The following is a 19,042-nucleotide window of genomic DNA, read 5'->3' as shown; positions in this document are numbered from 1 at the left end:
TGTGGCCTCCACGGACTTCTGTGGAAATCAAGTCCATAGATTCACCACTCCCTGGCTGAAGAAGTTTCTCTTTATCTCCATTCTAAAGGATCTTCCCTTTACTTCAAGGCAGGGCCCTTGGGTCTTAGTCTCTCCTACCAATGGAAACATCTTCCCAATGTCCACTCTGTCCAAGTTATTCAGTATTCTGCAAGTTTCAATTAGATACACCCCCACCAACCTTCTAAACTCCGAGTTTAGACCCAGAGTCCACAAACGTTCTTCATATGTTAAGCCTATCATTCCTGGGATCATCCTCGTGAACCTCCTCTGGACCAGTCCAGGGCCAATACATCCTTCCTGAGGTATGGGACCCAAAACTACTCACAATACTCTAAATGTGGTCGGATCAGAGCCTTATAAAGCCTCAGAAGTACATCCCTGCTTTTCTATTCCAGTACTCTCAAAGTAAATGCTAACATTGCATTTGCCTCCCTAACCACCAACTCAATCTGCAAGTTTACCTTAAGAAAATCCTGGACTAGAACTCCGAAGTCCTTTTGCACTTCAGATTTCTGAATTTTCACACCATTTAGAAAATAGTCCATGCCTCTATTCTTTCTACCAAAGTGCATTACCTCACCTTCCCATTTTTATTCCATCTGTCACTTCTTTACCCACCTTCCTAACCCGTCCAAATCCTTCTGCAGCCTCCCTGGCTCCTCAATAATACCTGCCTTGCCAACTATACTTGTACCATCTGCAAATGTAGCCAGAATGCTCTCAACTTCCTTCATCTAGAAGATTCTTGTATACAGTGAAAAGTTGTGGTCCCAACACCGATCCTTGTAGATACTAGTCACCAGGTGTCATCCTAAGAAGCCAACCTTCTATCCACGCTAGTACTTTGCCTCAAACATCATGGGCGCTATCTTACTCAGCAGCCTCCTGTGCGGCACCTTGTCAAAGGCCTTCTGGAAGTCCAAGTAGATAACATTAATTGGCTCTCCCTGATCCAACTTGCTCATTACCTCCTCAAAAAATTCTAACAGATTTGTCAGGCACGACCTCCCCTTGATGAAACCATGCTGACTTCGATCTATTTTACTATACACTTCAAAATATTCAGAAATCTCATCCTTCACAATGGATTCCAAAATCTTTAAACGACCGAGGTGAAGCTAATCAGCCTGAAATTTCCCATCTTTTGCCTGACTCCCTTCTAAAAACGGGATTAAATTAGCAATTTTCCAGTCCTCTGGGACCCTCCCTGACTCCAGTGATTCCTGAATGATCACCACTAATGCCTCCACTATCTTTTCAGTTATCTCCTTCAGATCCCTGGGGTGAAGTCCATCTGGCCCAGATGATTTATCCACCTTCAGACCTTTCAGTTTTCTAGCACCTTCTTTTTGGTGATGGCCACCATACTCACCTCTGCCGCCCTGACTCTCTTGAAATTTTGGGATGTTACTCGTGTCTTCCACCGTGAAGACTGACGCAAAGTATTTATTCAGTTCCTCAGCCACTTCTTTGCTCCCCATTACGACTTCTCCAGTGGTTCAATGTACACTTTTGCCTCTCTTTTGCCCTTTAGATATCTAAAGAAACTCTTGCAATCTTCTTTTATATTACTGGCTAGCTTACCCTCATATTTAATTTTCTACCTCCTTATTTCTTTCTTCATTGTGCTCTGTTGGCCTTTGTAGGATTCCCAATCCTCTGGCTTCCCATTGCCCTTCACCACATTGTATGCTTACTCCTTTACTTTTAGACTGTCCCTGACTTCCCTTGTCAGCCATGGTTACCTCCTCCTTCCTTTAGTACGTTTACCTTTCCTAGGGATGAATTTTTGCCGTGTCTTCTGAATTACTCCCAAAAATTCCTGCCATTGCTGTTCCACTGTCTTTCTTGCCGGGCACCTCTCTGTCAATTCTGGTCAGCTCCTCCCTCATACCTCTATAGTTGCCTTTATTCAACTGTTAATGTCTGTCACGTCCCTCACTTCTTTGCGTGAATGCGTATTCCTCATTTGAAAACCTGATGGCAAGTGCAGCAAAGCTTTCAACCATAAAAGCAATTGAATCCAGGTATGATCCTGCCCTCGTCCAACATCCACAAACAGCAGTTTCTCCCAAGCGGAAGTACATAAACAAGGAAAAAAAAAAGACTGGGAATCCATTTTCCTCCTCACTCCCCAAGCTTTGGTCATGGGTCACTGAAGCCAATTCAGATGGCCTAGCAGAAATCAGTTAATGTCAGCACAATTCAAGGATTAAAACAGTGTCATCATCTACAACAATACATATCACATTTATTCACCAAACATTCAGGGGAGTTTTTCCTCATTGTACAATTACCATCTATTAATCCCACAGAATCTTATTCTCCACGAGCAAAACTTAGCCAGGACGGCTGGTAAATTTGGTTTGTTTTTGAACACTATAGTGGACCCAAGCCATTGAAGCAGGCAATGTTGCATTCACTTAATGTCTCAGCCAAATCATGCTTCTCTGATAATGCAACAGTGCCACCATCTGGACACATCTGCCAATGTGGTATACTGCATCCGCTGTACCCGGTGTGGCTTCCTCTACATCGGGGAAACCAAGCGGAGACTCGGGGACCGCTTTGCAGAACACCTACGCTCGGTTCGCAACAAACAACTGCACCTCCCAGTCGCGACCATTTCAACTCCCCCTCCCATTCCTCAGACGACATGTCCATCCTGGGCCTCCTGCAGTGCCACAACGATGCCACCCGAAGGTTGCAGGAACAGCAACTCATATTCCGCTTGGGAACCCTGCAGCCCAATGGTATCAATGTGGATTTCACAAGTTTCAAAATCTCCCCTCCCCCCACCGCATCCCAAAACCAGTCCAACTCGTCCCTGCCTCCCTAACCTGTTCTTCCTCCCACCTATCCCCTCCTCCCACCTTAAGCCGCACCTCCATCTCCTACCGACCAACCTCATCCCGCCCCCTTGACCTGTCCGTCCTCCCTGGACTGACCTATCCCCTTCCTAACTCCCTACCTACACTCACCTTTCCTGGCCCCATCCCCGCCTCTTCGACCTGTTTGTTTCCTCTCCACCTATCCTCTCCTCTATCCCTCTTCTATCCGCCTCCCACTCTCTCCCTATTTATTTCAAAACCCCCTTCCCCCTCCCCCTTTTCTGATGAAGGGTCTAGACCCGAAACGTCAGCCTCTCTGCTCCTATGATGCTGCTTGGCCTGCTGTGTTCATCCAGCCCTGCACCTTGTTGTCTCGGATTCTCCAGCATCTGCAGTTCCTACTATCTCGGACTATGACATATGAACTTTTTAAGATTACTTCAACTTGAGGTGAAGCTAATCCCACAGTGTTGTTAGTTAAGGATTACCAGAGATTACGACTCCTTGTACTCAACTTCCAATATCACACTCCTTAAAATATAGTCACCTGCAATGTACAGCAAAGCTCCCTGGTAAAGACAAAATAAGTTTGATGCCATAATTTTAGTATTAAAAATATAAATAAATTCAGGCTGCGATTTGGAGTGTATGCAATTTCCGGGAGCAACTCGATTTTTCAATTTTGAAGGAACCAGTCTGGATAAGCACAGATGTAACATCAACACAAAGATACAGATTAGATGTCATTGAAAGCACTACATTGGCCAACCTACCACAAGTAACGACAAAAGAAAACTAATTATACAAATATAAACACTAAAAGCATGTAACGCAGCTTAATATATTAAACAAATGCACGAGTATCATGTGATCCTCCAGATATCTTGACTAAAGCACAAAGGATATCTGCAAAGTTTCAACAAGCTGGACCTTACTAATACTGATAGAGTTGAGCTCCTCCCCCAAATCAAAAGCTTGTCAATTTTTTCTCATTTGCCCATGGACCCAATGTGTATTTCTGGAACCAGTTTTATTTCAGCATTCCCACTCAAGGATATCTCACAGCAGGCAAAAATTCTCATTCACAGTGAGTGGACTACAGATTAGAGCATTAACAGAGCACTTGATCTTATGCAATCTTAAACCCAAAATACAAAAGTGAAGTGGGCAAAAGTGCTAGTTTCATGTATTAATTTTAAACAGAACAAATGGCACTTACTTTTGACATAAACCGTGCTACCACTTGGCAGCACAACAACATTGGAAGCTGGACTTGCAGGTCTGGGAGATTTGACCGTTGCTACACTTCCACCAGGTACTGTGGTTGATGCTGGAGTAGCAGTGGTGCTTGTGTAGGAGTAACAGACAATCACTAGAAACAAAAAGTCATGCTTTTCTTTTATCTCAAACAAAAACTTTGCTGGAAGTCACAACCATCACAAAATTATATCTTGTCAATTTTAGTGAAGTCTCTAAGAGTACTGTAATAGCTTTCATTTGATGCCCCCATGTGGTTAAAGTTTGCACTGTGACCAGCACGATTACTGTGTTGTAGGAAAGAAATTTAATTTAGCAACACAGAGTCCTCAAATCATTGAAAATGACTGATAATGCAAATTATCAACAGCGTAGAAAGCATAACATGTTCCACAACTGACATCTTCACCTGTAGCCAAAACAGTGACAGGTAAAAATCAGATTCTGAATATGTTCCATAATTGGTGACTGCCCTTTGGTCAGCAGACCTCTTCTGTAATAATCCACTGTCTTTCCATTAAACATGCAACTGATACAAATCTTCACTTGGTGAAGAGACTGGGGTGATTTTGTAAAAGATGATATCTTTTTATTTTTCTGTATGTTTAATTGAGGACTGAACTGGGAAAAGGACTATTTTGAAAAGCAAGAATTGTGGAAAGGATTACTGCATTCATTGTAAGTGCTATTTGTTCAGGCAGTGGAGGAAGTTACCATACAAGCTGGAGGCGGCAGTGTGGGGGAAATCAAGCCAGCGACAAGTACTTGATTGGTCTGTGGAAAGATGGCCACTTCTCAATGACAAAGGGTCTTTGGCTGCCCAACACTGCCAGTGGCTGCCAATTTGCTGAACAGCCATTAAACCTCTGAACATGCCTTTCTCAATGAAACAAAACAAAAACCTCCAGCTTGAAGATAATTTATTTCCTCTCATCAGTTGCTGTAAGCTGTGTTTTTTTAAAAACGAATAAATCAGAGACTTCATAGATGTGAACGAGTCCCCTTGTGCCTCTTGCAAGGAAGCAAAAGTACTTGTAGAAGCAAGATTGAGGAGCAGGACTTGACAAGTCAAGGACTTTAAGAAAGTCTCAACAAACCCCGTGCACAGGATTCACTGAATTGCCTTCCCAGTCTTCCCTCCTCCCATAACACCCATGTTATTCTTTTTGTGTTTGTCTGTGGTTATTAGAACCTGAGCAGTTTTGATAGGCCAAATGGCCTCCTTCTGCACTGTAACGATTCTCTGTGTATGTAGGCAGAGTTTTAATTAAAATTATATATTCATGGTTCAAAATATTTTAACTGCAGCTATAATCTATTCATTTGTACTAACTAGTAATTCTTTTAAAGTATACAAATCTGCTCCGTTGTTTCTATCAGCCCGAGCATAAAAAGACAGGCGGGGGGGTGGTGGGGGAGTCTTGCGTACTTTTACCAAATCTTTTTGAGTCATGACAATTTGGACTGTCTTGACGTACAGGGCTGAAACGTCAACCTGAGAAAAGCAGATATCCAAAGACCGGGAGGTTGTGAAATATGGTCTGCACAAGAAAGTTCAGCTGGGGAGAGCTAAAGAGCAATAAAGGAATTCTCAGTTTGGCAGAAGATAGTGAATATAAAGAAATAATAATAAAATTGAATTGGCCATATTCTAAGTCTTACGAACCTTTTGGAGGAGGCAAATTAAGGAATTTATAAGCATGTAGATTAGTGGAATGTAGATCTAAGGCAAGGAGAAGAAAATAGTGTTTGACAACTTGAAAATGAAAATTGACAATGGGAGACTGTTATGAGAAAATTAAGAAACTGCAAGGCATGAGGTATGAAGAAATAAACAGATGATCTGCCCTTGAGCAGATCACGGCTACTATCATTCTAAGCTGACTAAATTTTCAATGAATTCCAGAACTATTCAGCCAGCCCGCTGTACAATCTATCATCATACAAACACATCTCTTTCTAAATAGCAAGGATTACATTCCTTAGTTTTAAGGAGAATTCTGAAGATTTCCATAGTTTTGACAGAATGCGGAAAAAAATTGATTTATTTCAAATTTATATGGAGACCTGGACCTTTTTTCTTAAAAAGGAACGATCAGTAGAAGGTAACATTGGGACCTTTGAAGTGAGATAACTATTCAAAAGAGCCTTATTAAAAATATCAGAAATAAAGATTTGGCCCTTTTACCCTCAACAACCACCTTAGATAATCAATCCTCAGTAAAAGATCACTGTTTCCATTTTAAAGATCCTGAGCAGTTGGTATGGCTTGGTTGCATTCTGATAAACCTCTATTCATTCACTGCTACCTTGTACATCCATTGCCTATTCATGAGACTATTATAAAAACTGCTAACACAGCTCATTTACTCCTAAACAGGTGTCCCTTAAATTCATACATTAAATAGCCCGTGTGATGTCTTCCTTTCTGATACCTTAAAGCTGTTTCTGGAGCTTTTTTCTTCCTTATGTCTGGGCCTACTTAGGACTTTTCTTTCCCCCTCCCCCCCACCCCGAGTGTTTTGGAGACTGAATATTATATGCACTGCTGATATTAGGGGCCTTTTCCCTCTAAATTACCTGCTTCTCTCTCTCTCTCTGAAAGAAACATACATACTCCTAAACCTTTGGATGATTCTATTTTTCTGAAAGAACTTCTGTCTCCCAGTGTCATAGGACCCACTGTGCAATAACCCTTTTAATTTCTTTTCTACTCTTTTACTGCTTAAGCACTAAACTAGTTACTTCAACCGTTTTGATTTAAAAGCTCATTTAAATGTATGTAAACAACTTTTGAGACAAACCTGCACCATCACACACACAGAACTGAATAATGACACTAAAGCTATGACTGCTCTTCTTAGCACACAAGATAGCTTACAAATCAAACCTGAAATTACACATGGCTCTGTCTATCTCAGTACCCCAGTCCCCAAATAGTATATAGTGAATTTTCATTACATACTAAATTAATAATTATCTTTATTAAATAAACTATTTTAATATATTCTAAATAAAATATAGATAACATATTTAATCTGTTATTAATGCAAACCATTTAAAACCTTATGCTGTGAACCAATGGAACTAGGGAGAATGCACACCTTCTCAGTCAGAAAAGAAATTGTATGAAAGAAAACCAACACTGGATAAACAGTAAAAAAAAAACTCACCTTCTTTGTTACCGGTTTCAGCTGGTGAAGGAAGAGTGGCATTATGCAGAGCTGCCACATTAGCTACTGCATTCGCTGTTACTGTGAATGCTGTCTGAGGAACTAGCCTTGGCATGAGGGGGACAAGCCGACGACCTTCAATGGACCATTCAGCTGAGCTGTTAGGCCCAGACATACTGTAGATAACAGAAGAATATATATTTGTTTAACACAATGCTACTTTCTTATTTATACCACTCATCAAAAGAGGCAAATTTAAAATTATCATCCTTTTAAAAAAAATTCTATAAAATGGAATGCATGACCATTATGGACTTTTACTTGTCAGGAGTAGAGTCCAATTAGGTCGAGTTGGTGACTTACTTCTTCCTCAGTCTTTAACAGCTGAAAACTGCATTCTCCTCCTTTTACCATTGCTCAATCATAACATGCAAGATGTTTCTTCCTAATAACATCCCAACAAGAAATTACTACGCAAGATTCAATCACCTGGCTGTTCTACAGGGCAACATAAATTACATTCTAAAATAACCCCAATAACTTTCTTTTCAAGCCAAACAATGTGTAAATGATAGGAAGTTTATAGTTCAGTATGTCTGTAACACACCAATACATCTCAATTTGAATTCCAGTCTGTGACGTTAACTAATGTCGACTGTCGCTCAGTTGGGAGCAATCTTGTTTGAGTCACAATGTTCAGCGTTCAAGTCCGACACTCGGTCTTGAGCACACAAATCAAGGTTCATATTCCAGTGCAGCACTGAGAGAATCTTTCACTGCTAGAGGTGTCATCTTTTGGATGAGATGTTAAACCAAGGCACCAGTGTTCTCAAGTTGATGTAAAAAGGTCCTATGGCATTTTTCTGAAGAAGGTGGGGAAGTAATTCCGAGTATTCCAGTCAATATTTGTCCCTTAAATCAACATTTGGTCATGCATGCACACTAGTGTCACATTTCCCACATTACAACTATGACCACCATGGTCCTATGTCAAATTAGCTGCAAAATACTTTGAAATGTTTGAAGGTCGCAAGAAGAGTTGTATATACAGAAACCTTCTTATTGTAATCTCAGTTGGTGGTAAGAAACAACAACTGGTCTCTGCACCTAGAATATCCACCCTTTTTCAATCCTGCTGGTATTCTTCCAAAGTGTGTCTACACAGTAGTAGAGCAGAACACCCGAGTGAAGCAAAAAGTGTGCAGTTTCTACAAAATAACACCCTACTATTGATCAGCAGGTTACTCAGTGAAGCAAACAAGAAGTAGTGATTTTTTCTTTTAACTCTCAGCCTCCAAATTTACACATACATGTAAAATGTCTGTCTCAATTGGGTAGCTAATGGGCTCACATCAATTATTAACTGGGGGTTTCAATAAAGAAAATCTCAACTTCTTTACAGCGAGGACTGAAAATTAAGGAATAATTTGATTTTGTTGTACATATGCCAATACCAAGTTGAAATTCCAGGGGACAGATCTCGCAGGGAAGGCATTAATTTGTGCTAAACAATTGAAGTGACTTCAGCTTTTAAAGCCACATAAAATATAACAGAAAATTGGTCAGAAAAAAACCAACCCTTCACAAGGAAACTTACTGATGTGCAATGGTCAGCAATCTTTCATCATTAACTGCTCTACGAACCTCTGCACGGTGGCGCTCTGTTGAAATGCTATAAATGGAAAAGAAAAATCTTCAAAATATTGATCTACAATATGGTTTTTACTTGTACCAATGCTATTCAGCCTGACCTCTCATTTTACACCCTTCATAAACCTGTACTAATCCAAAACTCAGCTTCCAATTTCTTAACTTACACCAAATTCTGTTCATCCATTATGCCCAGATTCACTGACCTACACTGGTTCCCATGCAGCAAAGTCCAATTTGAAAATTACTGTCTTCATTTCCAAGTCCCTCCATGGGCTTGTGCCTTCCTATTTATTTCGGCCCTTCGCAAGCTTGACAAATATTTGAGATCTCTGTACACTTGTAATTCTGGAAATTTAGGCATCATCAATTTTCGGTTGCTCCTCCCCTGGCTACAATGCCTTCAGCTGCCTAGCACCTAATCTGGAATTTCCATTCCAAACCTCTCCAATACAAATACTCATGTTTAAAGACAACCTTAAAAATCTACCACTTGGGTGAATCTTCTGGGCCCATGACTCCATAACTCCATTTGTGCCCCAGTGTAAAATTTTGATTAATAACACTGACATAACACAATTTAGGATGTCATGCTAAAGGCCATGAGCATAAATCCAGGCATGGCTGTCGTTTTTGTACTATTTACTTCCAAACATTCATGCCACAGGAACAAGAGATAAGGCATGTAAATTAATGGGAGAAGATGGTGGTGCAGCAGTAACGTCACTGGACAATAAGGTTCAAAATACCATGGTAGCTTGTGGAATTTAAACTTAATTAATATCATCCAAAACTGAAAGATAATTTGAGTAATGGTGACCATGAAACAGTGGTCAATTGTCACAAAAATCAACATGGTTCCCTTTCTTACCTATAGGTCTGGTCTATGCAGGTTCCCAGATCCACAACAATGAGGGTGATTCTTTACTGCCCTCTGAAATGGCTTAGCAATCCACTCAGTTCAAGCACAATTTTACGCAATGACCACATCCCATCAAACAATTCTTTCAAAAAGTCACACTTGCTTCAATCTCCAGAAAGCATGGAGAGGACCCATTCCAATGCAATTGATGCTGTTCCTGCTGACGGAACTAGAAAACTTGTACTTCATGAATTTTACAATTTTGTGTGTAAAATGGGGCATTTTCGTAAGATAAAGATGCAACAATAAATATAAGATTACTGAGTATCACAACAAAAGGCTAGAGATTTCTCCACAGAGAAAAAGAAACAAGAAAAAAAACATGTCAATATTAAGGCAGTCATTGGATGATCACTGCAAACAACATCCTCCAATCATGTCAAAACTGCAATTGAAAACATGAAGTTGAGGGGTGGGTGGAATAATGTATTAAAAATTATGTATATGAAACGAAAACAAAACATAGCAAAACAGATTATAATCTCCCTATAAAATTTACCTAAGAACCTTGGCTAATTCTCCAAGGAGGTCCTTCTTTTCTTTTGTAAGGTCACCTTGTGCTCGAAGAGCACTAACAGCACCAGCATAAGCTTCAAGTTCTAAAAAGCAAGAGAGAAATAGTAAAAACACCTTTCTAACCTGTATATCTCCAAACTGTTCCAGGAACAGATGAATATTTTACTCCTTCAAGTTTGTTTATCAATTTATTTTCTAATTAGAAACAGATTTTTGTTTTCTCAAAATATTTTGCACAATTTGTACCCAAACAAATTATATAAACTTTGGGTACATCACCCCAATTCTTCAATGTGCCCTCAATAAAGATCAATTAACTTAGAATAGAATAAAGCTGAAAAAAAAATCAGTAATTCACAAAACAATCTGATTGTAGCAGGAAAGGAGGATATAATCCATAATATTCTACCAAGTTTTCGGAGTATTCTCTTGCACTCATCCCTGCTGAGATCCAGAAGACTCGGCCAAACAGCAGGCATAGTGGTGGCGATGTTCTACAGCGTCAGCCTAACCCTGCAACTAAATTGCAAAAGGAGACATTTAATTCCTCTCACATGACAATCTAAAAAAATTAAGACTGATGAATGCAAACACTTTTGAAATAAAAGTGACATGACTTTGTAACAATGAAATAATAGTAAATCGTCTCAATACAATTGTAGTAACAAGCCTGTTCATTATGAAGCATATTCCAAATGATGCAGAAACTAAAAAGAATCTTCATTGTATCCAGTATTACGATTAAGAACTGCAACACTGACATAAAGATTTAAGGAGATGCTCTTCAATGCCTGAAACATCATTCCTGAAGCTTCATTCAAACATGTGGGCAATCATTTACGCCTCACTGCAAAATCAACGTAGACAGTTTTGGAATGCATACTTCCTCCTTGTTCAAAAATATTCCTATGCTTTCTCCTTCGTTGTTTTCCTCCATTTAACCATTTGAATCCTAGGGCTTTTTCAGATCACTAATAGTCTCCCACAGAAATGGAGCTGATATTCTCCCTTCAAAAACCTCCCTACACCTCTGGCCTTGAACTTCCACTTCTGTCACAAACTTTAGCTTAATTTTATCTACATTGTGGCTGTTACTGCTCTGATATTTCTTTAACTCTATTATGCTTCAAGAACACCATCCCACATGGTGCTGCACATTAAGAAATTAAGGTTTGAGTACACATTATCATACCATTTGCCAAGACAGCTAAACTATCCAGAGGAAGGAAGCTTTTAAACCCAGGGTGGATACTGTCCAATTCTTTATTGAACATTTCAAGTCTGATTGTATATTTTTAAGTCAGTCATGGGCTGAAAGCATCATTGACTACGTCAGCACTTACTGACCATCTCTTGCTCCTTAAGTCCGGTCATTTACTTGTGCTTCTCCATTCAAACAAAAACATTCCTGGCCATGACCCACGCAGCAAAATTATAGGAACACCATCTAGATCTGATACAACTATTTCTTCAACATCCCAGTACCATAATCCTGGCACTTCTGACTTAACAGTATCAGTACAAATTCCAGAAGACCAGTGCTGTGAAAGAATTCTGATTAACAGTTTGGGTTTCTACCAGTGTTCAACTTGTTTTAAAATAACTATGTCAGTCAGTCTTTCCAGAACCATGAGCTAAATCCAGTATGTGCAAGAGAGCAGGGAACCTCTGGAATATTAATGGTAGATTGCTAGTATTATAATGGGTTTACAACAGGAAGTGACCATAAGACATAGGAGCAGAAGTAGGCCATTCAGCCCATCAGATCTGCTCTAGTATTTAGTTAGATCATGGCTGATCTGATAATCCTCAACTCCACTTTTCTGCCTTTTCCCCACTAACCTTGATGCCCTTACTGTTTAAAAATCTGTCCACCTCATTCTTGAATATCCTTGATGACCCAGCATCTACAGCACTTTGCAGTAAAGAATTCCACAGATTGACTGTCCGCTAAGAGAAGAAATTCCTAATCTCGGTCTTAAATGGATGATCCCTTACATTCAGATTATGCCCTCTGGTCCTAGACTCTCCCATAAGGGGAAACAACCTCTCTGCATCTACCCTGTCAAGTCCCCAAAGAAACTCGTTATGTTTCAATAAAGTTGTATATTATTCTTCTAAACTTCAATGAATATTGATTCAACATCTCCTCACAAGTCCTTTCATACCCAGATCAACCTTCCCTTCGCCACCTTTAATACCATTATATCTTTTCTTAGAAAAGGAACCCGAAACTGTATTTCATCTGACTATAGTTTTAGCAAGATCTCTGTATATTTATGATCCATTCTCTTTGAAAGAAAGGGCAACATTCAATTTGTTATCCCTAGTACCTGCGAAGGTTGGATGCTAGCTTTTTTATGATGTATGCACGAGACTCCCAAATCCCTCTGTGCTCTAGCCTTCTGCAATCTTTCTCAATTTGAATAATAGTCACCTCCTCTATTCCTCCTGCCAAAGTACATATCCTCAGATTTTATTCCATCTGCCATGTTATGCCCTCTCATTCAAATTCCTTATTCCCCTGCAGACTGTCATCCTCATTAAATGCCTTCTCACTTACTTTGGTGTCATCAGTAAATTTGGCAAGAGTATCTTCACTTCCCTTATCCAAGTAAATAATACATTCTTAAAAATAATTGTGGCCCCAGTACTGATCCCTGTGGTGCTCCATTAGTTACAGATTGCCATTCTGAAAATAACCCCCTTATCCCAACACTGTTTTCTATTAGTTAGCTAACACTCTATCCATGCAAATATATTCTCATCAACAACAGATGATGTGTTCAGTTGTGGTCGCTTCATTATAGGAAGGATGTAGAAGCTTTAGAGAAGGTGCAGAGGAGGTTTACCATGATGCTGCCTGGAATAAAGGGCAGGTCTTATGAGGAAAGGTTGAGGAAGTTAGGGCTTTTCTCATTGGAGCGAAGGATCAGAGGTGACCTCATAGAGGTATACAAGATGATGATAGGCATACATAGAGTGGATAGCCAGAGACTTTTTTCCAGGGCAGAAATGGCTACCACGAGGGGGCATAATTTTAAAGTGACTGGAGGAAGGTATAGGGGAGGTGTCAGAGGTAGGTTCTTTACACAGAGAGTGGTGGGTGCGTGGAACACACAGCCAGCAGTGGCAGAGTCAGATACGTTAGGGACATTTAAGCAACTCTTGGATTGGCACATGGAGGATAGTAAAATGAAGGGTTCTAGCACGGGCTCTTTTCGTATTAAGTAGCCTAACATGTGGTAACCACACTCAGCTTGTTCCTTCAACTTGATGCTACTAGTTTATTAAGTCCCCTAACGTCAAACACTGAAAATCCAAATGCATTACATCTACTGCTTCTCTTTTATCTGTACCATTTTTTGTCTCCTCAAAAGAATTCTGATAGATTTGTCAGACACAATTTCCCTTCAAGAAGCCATGTTGACTCTGTTTCATCATACTGTGCATTCCTAAATGCTTTGCTATTATATTCTTTTCTAATAGTTTCTAACATTTTCCCAATGACACACATTATACTAACTGATCCAGTTTACTTAGAAAGAGGAGGCGGCAAAATAAAGGTAAGATGTTTTACTGGCAGTTTTCCAGAATATAAAGGATTCTTGCAAGATTACTACCAATGTCTCTCTCTGTAGCTAATTTTTTTTTTAAAAAAGTATGGTAGGATGCATCCCATCAAAGAACAGGTCATCCTAGACTGGGTATTGTGTAATGAGAAAGGAATAATTTGTGGATCTAGTTGTGGCAAACCTCCGGGGATTAGCAACCATAATATGATGGAAGTCGTCATCGAGATGGAGAGTGACATAGTTGATTCTGCAACTAGGGTCCTGAATCTAAATAGAGGCAGATACGATGGTATGAGGCATGAGGTGACCATGATAGAGATAGAGACTGTCACTGAAAGGAACGACAGTGGAACAGCAATGGTAAACATTCAAAGATAGCATGGGTAAACTCCAACAATTGTTCATTCCTGTCTGATGCAAAAGTAGAACTAGAAAGGTGACCAAACTATGGCTTACACGGGAAATTAGAGATAGTACTAGACCCAAGTAAGAGGCATACAAATTGGCCAAACCAACCTGAGCAGTGGTCCAGAATTTAGCAAAGGAGGACAAATGAATTGATTAAGTAAGGCAAGATAAAGTACAATAGTAGGCTTGCAGGGAACATATAAACTGACAGTAAACGTTTCTATCATTGTAAGAAGAGAAAAAGATTGGTTATACAGGCAAGACAAACAGTAGAAATAGGGGAGTTTTTAATGTGGACAAAAGAAGTGGCTGACCAACTCAATACATAATTTAGTTCTGTGTTCACGTAGGAGGACACAAGTAAGATACCAGAAATTTTGGGGAAAGACAGTGTTTAGGGAGAGGGAGGAACTGAAGGAAATCAGTATTAGTAGGGAAGTGATGTTTGGGAAATTGATGCAATTGAAAGCCAACAAATCCCGAGGGCCTGTTAATCAACATCCCAAGGTACTTAAGGAAATGGCCCAATACATAGTGGTTATTTTGCTGGTCATCATCCAAGAATCTATACACTTTGGAACAGTTCGCACTGATTGGAGGGTAGCTAATGTAACCTCTCTAATTAAGAGAGGAGGCGTGGACAAAAAAGTGGGAATTATAGACCAATCTGCTGATGTTACTAGCACAGAAAATGCTAGTGTCCACTATAAAAGAATTAATTGTTGAGCATTTGGAAACAGTGGCAGAATCACTCGCAGTCAGCATGAATTTACAAAAAGGAAATCATGCTTAACAAATCTACTGGAATCCTTTGAGAATGTACCTAGTAGATGTGATGAAGGGAAGCCAGTGGATGTGGATTATTTGGACTTTCAGATTATTTTGAAAGCATCCCACAGAAGAAATTAGTGTGTAAAATGGAAACGCATGGGATTGAGGTAGTGGTATTGAGGTGGACAGAAAACAGGTTGGTAGACAGGAAACAATGAGTAAGGATAAACAATATTTTCCAAATGGCAAGCAGTGATTCCTGAGGTTCCACAGATAATCATTTCTTGGACCTCAGCTATTCACAATATACATATATAATGATTTTAATGAGGGAACCAACTGTAATATTTCCAAATCTGCAGGTGACACAAGGGTAGGTGGGAGGATGAGCTGTGAGGAGGATGCAGAGACTCTTCAGCGTGATTTAGACAAGTTGAGTGAGTGGGCAAATGCAGAACAATGTGGATAAATCTGTGGAAATTGCCATTCCTACCTCATCCTGCCTATATGTGACTCCGGACCTACAGCAATTTGGTTGACTCTGAACTACACTCCAGGCAATAAATGCTGCCCTAGCCAGCAACGCCCACCTCCCACAAATCCATATTAAAAAAGGCAAATGGCGCTTTGCCCTACATAACAATCGGATTCAAGTACAGGAGCAGTGATGTATATTGCATGTATTTCGTCTCCTCTTTTTGCCCCTTGATTATTGAGTATTTTTGGAATGCTATTAGTGTTTTCTGTAAAACTGTTGTAAAATATTTATTTAACTCCTCTACCATTTCCACTTTCCCCATTGTTACTTCCTCACCTTTGTTCTCGAAGAAGCTGATGTTCACTTTAGCTTTCTTCTTCCTTTTCATATATTTAAGGAAACTCTTGCTGTGGCTACTGCTACTACTTGTAAGTTTACCCTCTCCCATTTTTTTGCTCATCTTTTTGTAGGTATGTTTTTTACTCTTTCAATTTGATGGTATTCTTAATTTCCAATGGTTAACTATAGTTATCTCCTTCCACGAATCATTCTCTCTCATTGTGATATATCTTTAGTGAGTAACAAACTACTTTCTTGAACATCTTTACCGCTGAACTCCTTTCCCTGTCCATTCCAGCACTCCACACTCATTCCTTCTTAATTACCATTTATTTCAAAGCAGCATAGCTGCATCCAACCCAAGTTACTCCCTCTCATGCTTGAATGAGATGTTCTATCATGTTATGGTAATTGTCTTCTCAGGGATATTTTATTTATTAAACTTTTCTCATTACACATCAACAGATCCAAAATAGCCTGATCCCTGTTTGGATCCACATATTGTCCTAGGAAACCAAAAACATTTCCTCATGGCTAGTTCTGTCAATTTGACTTTCCCAATTTACAAAAGATTAAAGTAATCCATGGTTAATGTGCTGCCTTTTTTTAAAATCCCCTCATTATCTCTTGATTTATTCTCTGTTCAATGCCCAGCTATTGTTAAGAAGCCAGCAGATTACTCCTACCAATGTTTTCTTATTGCAGCACATATGGATTTTACATCTTCCAATCCAAGATCATTTCTTGCTTTTGTATTTGTTCCATCCTGTACTCAGAGTTACGCCAACCACTCCTTCCTTCCTGCCTTCCCAGCCTTTTGAAAAGACTGAATATTTAGTTCCCAACTTCAAACTCTTTATAACCCTTGTGGATATATGATCACAAGATCATACTCAACCTATTGTTGTGGCACTAATTCATTAATTTTGAGTGTATACATAGAGGGCCATTAACCTGTATTTAATTTAGAAACATCAAGGATCATCAAGCATAGTACTGTCAAACAGAGTATAATGTGGGAAAGTGTTAAATTCTCCATTTTGCAGGAGGAATAAAAAAAGAAGCACAAGGTGAGAGGTTGCAGGGCTCTGAGATGCAGAGAGATCTGGATACCCTAGTGCTTGATTAACAGAGGTAAGCATGCAGGTACAGCAAGTAATCAGGGAAGCTAACAATGTTTTGGTTTATTGTGAGGAGATCAAATGCAGGATTGGGGAGATTATGCATCAGTTATACAGGGCATTGGTGAGAACATACGTAGACTACTGTGTTCAATACTAGTCGCCATACTTACAAAAGATATTAATGTATTGGAAGGAGGTTCAGAGAAGATTTACTTAACTCACTACTGGAATGAGCAAATTGCCTTGAGGAAAGGTTAGACAGACTAGGCCCGTATCGTCTGAATTTAAAAGATTCAGAGGTGACTTAATTGAAACATACAAGATCCTGGCTTGTGGGCGGCTTCATTGGGTAGATGTCAAGAGAATGTTTTCTCTTGAGGGAGAATCTAGAATGAGGGATCATAGTTTAAAAATGAAAGGGGCACCTATTTAAAACAGAGAAGAGGAAACAATTTTTTTCCTCTCAGAGGGGTGAAAGTCTTTGAAATTCCTTTGGTCAAAAGGCAGTGAATGTAGAATAGAGGTAGATAGACTCTTGATTATCAAAGGAATTAAAGGTTGTTAGAATAGGCAGGAATGTAGTGTTGAAGTTAAATCCAATCAGCCATTATCTGAATGGTGGAGTAGGCCCTAAGAACTAAGTGACTTACTCTTGTTCCTTTAAGTGCATGTTTATTTGATTTTGGCGCAGAAAATCCAAAGATTGGAATTTAAGTGTAGTTTAGGATTAGACCTGACTGAGTCAGAAACAACAGTATAAATTTCCCTCCAAGGAGTATAGAACGGTTAAGGGAATAAGTTACCTTAACAAAAAGTTGGTCAAGTAACTTCCAGACCAGAAATATCTGGTTAGAAATCAACAGATTGTTTAAAGACTTAAGAAGTCCAAGACTTCAGTTTTGAGAGTATTCACACATGATGACTTTACAGTTCACAAGAAAGGAGCAATTGAACTGGCTTTAAGGATTTGAGACGCAAGGGTAATCTCTCTGGATTTGTAAAGCGATGGCCCTGGGGAATGGATGAGTTTTTTCCACAGTGTGTTATAAGATCTTTCAAATCATGTTCTATATTTGGAAAGCATGATTGTTTTAGTTTATTGTTTGTCCCTTTACATAAAATTCTGTTTTATTGTGCTTTTATTCAGTCACGAGATGAGAGCTTGGCTAGCTGAACTGGAATTTATTGTTCATCCCATTTTGCCCTTGAAAACATCAATGTGAGGTGCCCTCTTGAACCACTGCAGTCTCTTTAGTGTTGATGCATCAACAATGCTTTTAGATAGTGAGTTCCAGGATTTTAACCCAATGACAGTGAGGGATTTGTGATATATTTCCAAGTAAGGTCGGTGAAATTGAGATTTAGTTACAAGTGGTCCCATGTATCTGCTGTGCCTATCCTACTAAGTAGTAGGTAGGGATCTTAGTTTTGGAAGGTCCTGTCTAAGTGGTAAATTTCATGAATTGGTGAGTATCAGCAGTGAATCTTGTGGAAGTGGTGCCAATTAAATGGGCTGCTTTGTCCTGGATGGTGTTAAGCTTATTTATTGAGTGTTCTTGAAGCCTACATGGGCAAGTTGGCAGTTTGCCATCACACTCTTGCCTTTTAGATGGCAGACAGGCTTTGGGGAGTCAGGAGGCAATTAACTCACTACAAGATTCCTAGCCTCTGACATACTCCAGTCCAGTTTGTGGTCAATGGTAACACTCCAGGAATTTGATAGTGGGGGATTCAACAACTGTAATGATTATCACTAAAAGGTTTGTGGCTTTGTGTGCATCTGGCTCAATGAATGACCACCACGCTTTTTCAAAAAACTCCATTAGGCGAGGTTTCATTCCTGCCCGTAGTAACATAATACCAGTCACTATGTTGACAGCAAATAGGAATTGGCATAATTGTGACTTTTCTAGTGTCATGTACATCCTAAAAACAAATGTTAAAAATCTATACATT

The 19,042-nt window shown here is 39.5% G+C and overlaps 1 protein-coding gene across 4 annotated transcripts in view; it reads right to left on the bottom strand.

The window, feature by feature from the left end:
* Nucleotides 1-19,042, bottom strand: part of emsy (EMSY transcriptional repressor, BRCA2 interacting) — a 66,384-nt gene that overhangs the window by 41,238 nt on the left and 6,104 nt on the right. For all 4 annotated transcript variants that reach the window (XM_048597972.1, XM_048597971.1, XM_048597974.1 and 1 more), the window contains exons 2-6: nt 10,801-10,910; nt 10,375-10,474; nt 8,901-8,975; nt 7,304-7,479; nt 4,093-4,245 (exon numbers count right to left, since the gene is read on the bottom strand). In XM_048597972.1, the coding sequence (XP_048453929.1) occupies nt 4,093-4,245; nt 7,304-7,479; nt 8,901-8,975; nt 10,375-10,474; nt 10,801-10,870 (574 nt within the window). In that variant the 5' untranslated portion in view covers nt 10,871-10,910. The remainder of the gene's footprint in view (nt 1-4,092; nt 4,246-7,303; nt 7,480-8,900; nt 8,976-10,374; nt 10,475-10,800; nt 10,911-19,042) is intronic.

Source organism: Rhincodon typus, chromosome 6 (genome assembly GCF_021869965.1).
Source record: "Rhincodon typus isolate 14 chromosome 6, sRhiTyp1.1, whole genome shotgun sequence".
In the NCBI taxonomy this organism is placed as follows: domain Eukaryota; kingdom Metazoa; phylum Chordata; class Chondrichthyes; order Orectolobiformes; family Rhincodontidae; genus Rhincodon; species Rhincodon typus.
The sequence above is the reverse complement of the archived record's forward strand: the minus strand, read 5'-3'. Positions and strand labels throughout refer to the sequence as shown.